Source organism: Poecile atricapillus, chromosome 16, assembly GCF_030490865.1.
Source record: "Poecile atricapillus isolate bPoeAtr1 chromosome 16, bPoeAtr1.hap1, whole genome shotgun sequence".
NCBI lineage: Eukaryota > Metazoa > Chordata > Aves > Passeriformes > Paridae > Poecile > Poecile atricapillus.
This window is the reverse complement of record NC_081264.1, coordinates 4,227,682-4,238,345: the sequence shown is the minus strand read 5'-3', so window position 1 is coordinate 4,238,345 and position 10,664 is coordinate 4,227,682. Positions and strand designations below refer to the sequence as shown.

The 10,664-nt window shown below is 45.9% G+C and overlaps 1 protein-coding gene across 2 annotated transcripts; it reads right to left on the bottom strand.

Annotated features, from left to right (window-relative positions):
* Positions 1-265: 265 nt before the first annotated feature.
* On the bottom strand, positions 266-10,620 carry USP30 (ubiquitin specific peptidase 30). Of its 2 annotated transcripts, none has more exons than XM_058851793.1 (13): positions 10,578-10,620; positions 9,949-10,058; positions 9,086-9,271; positions 8,417-8,520; positions 7,559-7,657; positions 6,832-6,874; positions 6,496-6,590; positions 5,799-5,858; positions 4,700-4,786; positions 4,145-4,225; positions 3,133-3,352; positions 2,448-2,568; positions 266-1,742 (listed from the first exon to the last, which is right to left on the bottom strand). In XM_058851793.1, the coding sequence occupies exons 2-13, from the start codon at positions 10,046-10,048 to the stop codon at positions 1,517-1,519; spliced, it is 1,422 nt and encodes a 473-aa protein (XP_058707776.1). In that variant the 5' UTR covers positions 10,049-10,058; positions 10,578-10,620; the 3' UTR covers positions 266-1,516. The 2 variants fall into 2 exon arrangements, with proteins under 2 accessions (XP_058707776.1, XP_058707775.1); XM_058851792.1 differs by lacking the exon at positions 10,578-10,620 and adding an exon at positions 10,543-10,561.
* Positions 10,621-10,664: the final 44 nt, after the last annotated feature.

Genomic DNA, 10,664 nt, shown 5'->3' with positions numbered 1-10,664 from the left:
TGGAGCCTCTCCTGAGGAAGTGTGAACACCCCCGAGCTTTGGGCAGCACTATGAATTCATGAGGTACAAAGTTGCCCTAAAAAAAAAAACTTTAAGACAGTTGTTATTTGAAAACTTCACACTGAAAAAAGCTTGTCTGATGAGAGATTTTTCTCCTCCAAGCTTATAAGGACAGAAGAGAGCTAAAAACAACCTACACATTTTATTCCTGGTCATTTAAAAGCAGACTTTGAAAGGAGGATTTTTGCTGCTTCTCACTCTGGGCTTTGGGATTTGTTTTTATTTGATTTTTTTTTTTTTTTAAATACCTCAAACAATCCAGAGCAGCAGAATTCCCCTTATTTCTATTTACATGGCAGCCTGGAGCTGATGCAGGACTCCCAGATTTCTTCATGAGACCAGTAAGTGCCCACCCTGTTGTTTATATTCCATTTAACAAGGCCAGGGGCTGCTCTACAGCTCAGCTGCAAGCCAGGAGCGTGGATCCCAGTGCTGGGAATAGCAATCCATAATAGAATTCCAGCAATCAAAGGGGAAGGGCAAGTCTAGAACAATTACAGCAGCTTGGAAATCACAGCATTAAAAGTTGTAGTGGATGCTACAAAACAACTGGATTCAACAGTGCTGAAGGAAATGACAACACTGAGCACTAGCAAACACTTCCATGTGCTGATTTCAGCTATATTCCAAAGGTATGGAGCAATAAATTAAGGTTTCAACTCTTAATAGATACAAAATTATCTCCTGGATAAAGCAATTTAAATCAGGAGAAGGACTTTATAAAGAAGGGGGACAGTGGGAGGAAAATGGTGTGAACAGGGAAATCTTTTGGATCGGGGCCGTTTGTGGAGATGCCTTGATAGGTCAGGAGAAATGTGATTCCATGAGTTCATCCCGTGGCTGTGAGGCATTCCCAGGACACAGTGGGCATGCAGAGGGCTGGGCCAGTGGCAATGCAGCTGTTCAGGGAAGCTCAAGGCACTTTGTGTCTTAAATCATCGCCAACAGCAGCTTCCCCTCGTCCCCTCCCAGGGCTCCCCACTAGGAAACATTGGGAATAGAGCCTTGGGATAAAATCCCTGCCTGGCAGACAAAAGGATTCCCAACACACGCTCGGGGCTGGACACTGGAACAGCTCCAGGAATTTTGGTACAAAACACAATTCCCAGCCATTGCCACAGGGAATGGGGCTGGTGCATAATGGAGGTGCCAGGGGAGGGACTGGGATGGGCTCTTCAACAGCAGCTTGACATCAACCCCTCTCCAGGCCCTTGGGAAACAAAATGCGCGGGATAAAGCATCTCCCTGGGAAAAGGACATGGAATAGAGCCTTGGGACAAGGCAGGAAAACGCTTCTCAGCACACACCCGGGGCTGCACGGGCTGGGACAGCGGGATTTGGGTACAAACCCCAATTCCCAGCTGCTCCCACAGGGAAGGGAGCCTGGGGAGAGGGGGAGGTTTGCATAACGGAGAGGCGCGATCCGAGGCCTCGGGACGGTGCCGGCGCTCCCGGCTCAGCTCTGGGGCTGGGCCCGGCCGTGCACGCGCTCATAGAACAGCAGGTAGGCGCTGGCAGCCAGCACCTCGTGCAGGCTGGCCCTGCGCACGGATTCATCCGAGATCCAGAGCCACTGGCTGCCGCGGGCGCCCGGCGCGCGCCGGAAGGTGACGAAGTGTCCCGAGTGCATGTCCCCGTGGTGCACCACCACGGCCATCAGGCGGTACAGGTACAGCGGGGCCCTGCGGGGACACGGGTCAGCCCGGGCACGCACCACAGCACGCACACAATTCCTGCCTGGAGCAAGGCTGGGGCTCCCTGAGGGGAATTGCGGTGGAGGGAAGGTGGGTGGAATGTGGATCTAGTGGAAGGTGTCCCTGCACGGTGGTGGGATGGGATCTCCAAGTTCCCGTCCAACCCAAACCATTCTGTGACCCAAACTGCTTTTTCCTGCTGCTTCATCCCCTGCAAGTGTCCAAGCACAGGCTGGATGGGGTTTGGAGAGACCTGGGATAGTGAAAGGTGTCCCTGCCCATGGGAAGGGGACTGCACTGGATGGTCCCTAAGTTCCCTACCAACCCAAACCATCCTGGAATTCTATGGAAGAGAAGCCCCAAGGGTGGAATCCTTGCAGTTGCAACGTCTGAGAAAAAGAAAACAAACCCCTGTGGGTTTCTTACAACCATTTGAAAATGAAGGAAGAGCTAGAGGAAGCCAGCAGCAGTGAGATTATGGCTGTGCAGAAGGATTTACTGCACCATGAACCAGCAGAAGGAGATTTTGAGTTTTGCTTTCAACCTGCCCCACTGCCTTTCCCAGGACTAAAAATCACCCAAGAGACAAGCACAGGAGCTGGGACAAAGGTTACAGTCTGTGACGAGGACAGAAGAAAGGGAGGCAATTTGAAGGACAGAAATGAAGAGAGAGGGTACAAATCTCTAACTTACCTGCACTCAGGGAATGCAGCAAGTGGGAAAGCTCCTGGGGACATTAAAAATGAGGAAGTGGAGGAGGAAGAGGAGGCACCATTCATGAAGAGAGGTTTGGTACCAGCTGGTTGTTCTGCATCTGCCAGAGGAAGGAGAAATTCAGGGATTTAATTTTAATGCTAAGAACATCATCCCTGCTCCTGCAGTGCCTTTCATCATGGGAGATTTTTATTGATTTTAATATTCAAAGGCAATAGATAGTTTATTCAAATTCATTTTACATGAATATGGAAATGCCCCTAGGTCCAAAATCCCAACTAAAGGAATACTGAGCTGCCTAAGGACACACCAAAATTGAATTTTCCAACTGGTTTTGATGAATTCACCATTCCCAGGATTCCTTCTCTGCTTGTCCTGAAATCCCTAATAAGAAACACATTAACACAACCCAAGTTCAACACACTTTTGGACATAAAATATGTGAATTCTGTGCTGTTTTGTAATTTATTTTTTTTTAATATATATTTAGCAGGATCAAAATGAAATTATCCAAACTGAACTGTAAATTTGGGAATGGCAGAGGGATTTCTGCCCTCTTTGCAGAGCCCCACATCAAGATGCTGCTCATGGCTTGATCCTGCAGAGAGTGTTTGATCCCTGAAATGCAGAAAGAGCTGAACTATTTTATTGGCAAAGGAGGTACCTGAAGGTTTCCCTGCTCTCCCATCCTTTATTCCAGGGGTTATCTCCTCGGAGTTTTTCTGGCTGAGCTGCTCCTGGCTGGATTTGGGCCCAGGAACCCGATATTTGTAGATGTCCATGACCAGGAACTCGTTGAACTGGACGTGTTCGTGTCTCTTCAGGGGAGTGCCCTGGTTTGACCAGCTCAGCCTTTGCAGGTGGATGCACAAACACTGGGGCAGCTTCAGGAATGAGTTCAGGAAAGGAGAATCCACATTTTGCATGGAAAGAAACAGGTGGTAAGTCCAGGGAATAAGGAAATGCATTTCCCTTATCTCTGTGTAAGCTCAGTGGCAACAATGACCCTAAAATGTGACAATAATTCTTGTGAGATTCCTGATATCTCCTAATCCCCAATAATTAATGGCTTTGCACAGGGGAAAACCAAAAACATGAAGTGTTATAAAGAGCTGAAATTCAAAATCATTGCTGCAGCAAGAAGTACATTATTGTTATTATTATCATTATCATTTATTTATTTATTATTATTATTATTGGCACCTGAGGCTTTTAATTACACAAAAGTGCCATGTTGGCCTTTGCATGACAGGATTACAGAGAAAAAAAATAAGTTTTCTCATAGAAATCACACCTGATGTTTACTCACCAACTGTATTTAGAATATTTAAATTTCTCTGAAATGTGGAATTGCTGAAGATGCTACAAACTCTGTAAATATAAATCAATTTGCTCACCAAAGAATTAATGTAAAATCTAAGAAATGACACTGAGCCAAAATCACATTTAAGTGTTTTGCTAAATAACAGGAGAATATTCACATCCTTTCAGTGTTTAATGTTTGATACTTTGCTGACCTGAGGCCTCAATGCCCACAGATTATTTGCCAGGTGAGCTTACCTTGAAAAGTAAAACATTTGTGGTGTAAATAGCAAGAAATGGACACAAACAGCTCAAAGAGAGAAGTTACTGTGTGACAAGATTTAGGAAATTTGGAGGGGTTTTTTTTGCCTCACCTTTCCTAACTTTAATTGCTTAACAAACGTCGTTCTCTGGTTTTCTATGCTCTGTCCATTCAGAATTCCTTCTGCCTGGATCTGGAATGAAAAGGGGAAAAAAAATGAACAGGAGCAATTAATTGTCTCTTTTATTATTAGTGCATTAATTACACCTAGGAAAGCTCTTCAGAATTCCTAAAGGATCCTAAGGACCAAAATTCTAAACCAAAATCAAGCAGAAATGAGAATTTAGAGAACTCCATTCACTCAGAACTGCACCTCTTCGCCTCTTCTGTTGATTTTTAAACAACACCAGAGCAAAATAAAAATATCCCTGGAGATACCTGGCAACTACAGAATAAAATATTTGTAGATTTTGTAACAGCAGTAGTAAGTAAAGCCTCAAGTATTCTGTGAGGTAACAGCTCCTTGTTAAATATCTGAAATCCCAGAGGCTTTCCCCAAGTCCTGAAGAAAAGGGAGGTGGAAAGTGAAGCCAGGATTGTGTCAGCAGGCTCAAAACTGAGCAGGGAGGTGACAGGAATCAAAGTGACAGGAATCAAAGGGACCTACTTTGGTGCAGTTGTCACACACAACATCCTTGACAGACTCAGAGGAGATGAAGTGATGGAGGCAGTGGTCCAGTGTCATGGGACGACCCTGAGTGCAAAAGAAAAGCCAGAATTATTTGCAGGAATTTTAGGGTGCATTCCGCTGGATTTTGGGAATGGATTTTGGATGATTTCTTCCATAGAAAAACTACAGAACTGCAGATTTATTTCATGAAAGAACTGACTGAATGGCTTTGGGTGATGATGGAACTGTGGGGATCCACCCTTAGCCTGGAGTAAACATGGAAAACTTTACAGCCTTTTGATAACAACAGCAGTGATTCCATGTGTGAGCCCTTCAGTGGGGTTTTAAAGCACAGATTCCTGTCCTGTTCCTGTTTATCTCTCATTCCAGCACTTCAGGGCTCACTTTACGCTCTCTGGCCCTCTCCATAGGAGAAATAAAGCTTTTAATGGAATTTAGGCCTCCTTCCTGCCCTGTCAAAGATTGGATAAAACAAAACACAAAGAGCAGAAGATGTGTCTGAATCCCAATCCTGGCTCTCCAGGAGGGCACTCTGCAAGTAGGAATCACAATTTTCATGAGGACAAGCAGCAGTGGAAAGAAATCACTACCAGACATGAAATAACAAACTCTTACAGTCCAAAAATATCCTGCAGATGTTGCCCCCAAAAAAATCCACAATGTTTTGTCATTTGAAGTTTTTCAGAGGCAGAAGGAAATGGAAACAATTCCCAGTTGAAATCACCAGCTGGAAAAGCCTGGATGGGTTAAGGTGTGACCTGCCAGGGGAACCCCAATTGAAAAATCACCTTCCCAGGATGGGAAGCAGCCCTTGGGAAGTGACCTGGGCTCTTCAAATTCCAAAGAAAAGACCAAATCCTCCACCAGGAGAAACAGAAAGCTCTGGTGGCATCACCAAGTTCCGTTTGTTGGACTCATCAGAACCTGGCACCACCCGTTAGGGAGAAGGTCCTGCAGCAGCACAGGATTATTAAAGAGCAGGAAAATCAAGTCCTAAAATAGTTCTGAATGCCCTGTGCAGCTGGGAAAGGGCCTGGGAAGGGCAGGATGGATGAGGGAGCAGTGGGATACGTACCCACACCGCCGCTGGAATGCTCAGGGAGAGGCTGTCAAAGGTGTCGAACCTCACAGGGCTCTGCAAGAGAACATTCCAGAGCCAGGATTTATGTCAGTGCCCAAAAAATCCAACTCTCCCAAAATGAGCCTGTTCCCCATGCTGTCCATAATTCTCTGGTGGAACAGGATTCAAATCCCCCAAGTTTCCCAGTTGTGACAGGGAACACCAGGAATGTTCTGCTCGGCCTCCTCCTGCTCACTCCAATTTGTCTGCAAGGTTTTGGGAAATAAAATACAAATGTTCTCTTGCTTTGGGCTATAAATTAGGTTTATTTTCTGTGTTTCTTTTTTATCCTTTATCCAGGTTATCTTCATCTCTTTACTTGGGATAACTGGACTTTAAAGTGCCTCTGCAAAATGTGTGGAATGAGCAGCGAGTTCTAAACTCACCCATGTGAGTGGATTTTCAGGTAATATTATTAACTAATTAATTGTTAATTCTGTAAGAGAGTAAAACATCAATTATTCTGCTTGGTGAGGCAGTTGTTACCCCCCAAAATGTGCATCACATGAATTTTTTTTTGCCCATTTAGGGATAAATCCTTGCTCATGACCAAGGGATGATGGTTCCAGGATGCACTCTGAGTGCTGGAAATCCCTTCTCACATGACACAGATATTAACAATAATAATATAAAATATTAACTGTTTCCACACCTGGTGCTCACAGTGTTTGCAGACCATGTTGCTGGTCAGCCTTCCATGGAAAGGGTGCTGAGATTTCCAGTTGCTGGACACAGGAGGAAGAGATCCTGCAACACAAAAATTGTCCTTGGATTTTCCCATCCATCCACTTTCATCACTCCAATCCCAAGCTTTTGCCCTGCAGTAACAAAATTAATGCCTCCAAAGCACATTTTTGTCCCAGTGATTAATAATTAATGGAGGATTATTTATAGTTTTGACTTCTAATTCAGTTTATTACAATTAAAATTATAATAAACAAAACTATCCTATGAATATTCAGAATATCCAGAAGGGATAAAATCCTACCTCTTGTCCTGCAGCTTATTTGCTTTTGGGTTATTTCTGGTTGCTACAGAGGGAGATAAAAACATTTCATTAACCCTGCCTCAGCAACATAGAAAAGATTTAGAAATTTAATACATGAAGTATTAAATGTGTTCCTATTTCATCCCTAATTGGCTTTTCTGGCATTAGAAAAATTGTGGGAATCTCAGTGGCTCTTTATATTTGAAGAACAAAAAAAAAACCTGGTACAAAATAAATTTGTAATTGACAGTTACTCATAAAAGGAATCATTAACCTGCAGAACTCTCTGCTTCAGAACACTAAAATAGGAGATTTTGTCCTTTTTTTTGGTCTGTATTTTAGGCAAAACTAGATATTTTAAATCTGCATCAGTGTATCAGATAAAATCAATTTTACCTCCATCAAACTCTTCCAGAAATGCCCTTTTTGCAGTTTTCAACCCTTTTTCAGGTGGAACTAGAGATCAGAGTAACTGCCTGGAGGGACTGATTTAAATCCCTACATGCCATGGATTTAGGGTGCAAAACCCCTCAGGAAAGCAGGAACACTGAAAATTCCAAGATATTTTCTTTGTAAAACCCAAGAATTCTTTAAATTCGACTTATTGATGAGTTCCTATCAAAGGATTAAAGAACAGCTTTGGGAACAGAATCAAAATATCCTAAACAGACACTTTCTGCTTGGGCAGATTCCAGGAATTTCTGCTAAGGAAATGAAGAGGGATCACCTCCAGGGAATGCACATCAAACAGATGGGTCACACGGGGCTGCCGATCCCGTTCGTCCTCCAGGGAAGAGGTCAGGACATGGAACAGCTCATGGGCATCCTAAAAATGGAGTCAGAACCAAGAGACATCAAAAAAACATTCCAGGAGGGCTGGAATTTCACAGGAAATTAAGGAAAAATTACAGCTCAGAGCCTTTATAATTTATAATAATATAATATAATTTATATTTATAAACATAAATATAATATACAATAAAACATATCAATCACTCTATTAAATATATTTATTATAATTATATTTGTGTTAGTATTGAATATATTTTGTTGTGCCCAAAAGCCTCCTAACAGCACAAGGCACTAAAGACATCCTGGGCCATATAAACTCACAAGGAACTAAAACACTTGGGAGAAAAAAATACTCCCAAATCCCTGTTTTCCGCAATTTCGAGGGAAGCATAATTGAAATCTATCCTTGGAAATCAGGAATATAGTTTAGGAGTGGGATAATTAATGGAGTGCATTGGAAATACTAAAAAGAATTGCAAATAATTAGGATTACTGAAAAGATTGGAAATCTGGAGTCCATCCCTGGGAGCAGAGCACAGATCCATTATCCATAGGGAAATCAGGGCTGGATCTGCTCAGGTTTAATATTCCTGGCCCTGTCGGTGATGACAAGGTTTGGAAGCAGCCAGGAATTCCCTGAGGAATATCCCAGCACACTGAAAGCCCCATTCCCAACCTGTGGATGTTTTCCACCACTTTTTGGAAGCAGGATTCAGATCTGACAGCTCCAGCTCTGGGGGATCCCAGCCCAAGGGGGAACAGCGGGGATTTTCCCAAATTCCTGCGCTCTCACCTGCTCCTCAAAGGAGGAGATCTGCCACCTGTTCATCCTCAGCACCTCCAGCAGGCAGCTGGCATCCAGGACATCGTCCTCTGTCACCTCCTGGCAGGATAAAGCTGGAGAAGGGAATGCAGGATTGTCAGGAGGAGCCAAAAATGGGTAAAAATCCAACAGGGCTAAAGCACCACCAGCCTCACACCACAGGAACATCCCAAGGCAGAACTTCCAAGGGATTTCCTCTAAAAACAACCCTGTGAGGGAAGCTAGGGGATCACTTGAGGGGGTCAGAGATTAATTTAGCGCAGAAATGAATCACCTTGAGCTTAAAATCTTTAATAATTTTACCTAAAACCTTGCAAAGTGTGGTTGAATAGTCCTAGATTTTTGGGAAAATAGTAAGCTTGGGAAAACAAACAAAACAAAAAACAAAAACAAACAAAAGCTGAAATTATTTGCTAATAATTTTTTATAGAATTCTAAATTTCTTGAATTTGATGGAATTCAACCCTTCTGTGAAAAGTGGCTGAGCTTTGGCCAAGGGGCTGGAAATTACAGAGGGAAATAAAATAGGGAATAGAAACAACATGAGCTTATTTCTTTGGGAAAAAAGGCTGAAAATGACAACATTTCTCCTCCAATATTTTATCCCTGGTTTGCCACAACAGGAAAATGTCTCAGTACCTCTCAGGAGCTGCAGCAAAGTCACTGACAGGTGCTGATGATGTTCCTGGGATTTCTCCTGCTCTGTCCTGTACTGTGCTGTGAACTCCTCCAGCCACCTGATGAAGGAGGGGCAGGAGGACAAGCCCTGGAGCAGGGAATTCATGAAACAAGTGTTGCCCAGGTTCAGGAGGCCTGGGACAAGCCCTGCAAAGAGAATTGCAAGAGTTTACACCACGAAATCCAGGGAAAACATCCTGTTCTCAATAGGAATGCAGTGTAATTACAAAAAAAAAAAAAAAATAAAAATAGTTCTTTAGTTTAAGTGGGGATCAGTTTGCAGTTTTTGGTATTTCAGTTGATTTTTGGTCTTTCACAGAATCCCAGAATGGTTTGGAAGGGATCTTGGAGATCATCCCTGCCATGAGCAGGGAACACCTTCCACTATCCCAGGCTGCTCCAAGCCCCGTCCAACCTGGCCTTGGACACTTCCAGGCATGGGGCAGCCCCCGAGAAGCTGTGCCAGAGCCTCCCACCCTCCCAGCGAAGAATTCCTTCCCAAAATCCCACCCCACCCTGCCCGCTGGCAGCGGGAAATACCAATAGCTGCTCTGGCAGCGTTGAGGCCAGCTGGAAAAACGGGATAAAGCACACGCCGGGGTTGGAAAAACGGGATAAAGCACACGCCGGGGTTGGAAAAACGGGATAAAGCACATGCCGGGGTTGGAAAAACGGGATAAAGCACACGCCGGGGTTGGAAAAACGGGATAAAGCACACGCCGGGGTTGGAAAAACGGGATAAAGCACATGCCGGGGTTGGAAAAACGGGATAAAGCACACGCCGGCGTTGTTCCCGGTGCTGGCAGCCCCAAGCCCTCCGGTACCTCTCCGGCGCCGTTTCCTGCCGGTGATGGGGCCCCACAGGACGTAAATCCCGGCCGCCAGCGCCGCCGCCGCTCCCCCCAGCACCCCCCAGCTCCGCATGGCTCGGTGCCTGCGACGGGAGAAGCGGGAACAGGGTCAGGAGCTGCGGGAACAGGGTCAGGAGCTGCGGGAACAGGGTCAGGAGCTGCGGGAACGGGGTCAGGAGCTGCGGGAACAGGGTCAGGAGCTGCGGGAACGGGGTCAGGAGCTGCGGGTGCCCGGCCTGCCCCAGGGAACGGGAGCGCACAGGGAAGGGGGAAAAGGGAGTGGGGATGTGGGCAACGGAGCGGGAAAAAAGGCAGGGAAGAAGGGAAGAAGGAAAGGGAAAGGGAGAAGGGAAAGGGAGAAAGGAAGGGAAGATGGGAAAGGGAAATGAAGAAAGTGAGGGGACAAGGGAAAGGAGGAAAGGAAGCGCTCGGCCGAGGGTTCGCCCCCGACCAACGCGAGCCCCCCGCCCGCCCTCCCCTCAGAGCCGGCCCCCTCCCGGCTCATCCCGAGCCTCTTCCCGCTCCACCCCGACCCTTTCCCGTGACAGCCGAGCCCTCCCCTCGGACCTGGCCCCCTCCCCCGCCCGCAGCAGCCGCCGCACCGGCCCGTCCGCCAGCATGGCCGCGCCGGAACGCGGGCCCGCGGGCGGGAGGCGCCGGGGGGAGGCAGGAGCGGCGGACCGGCAGGA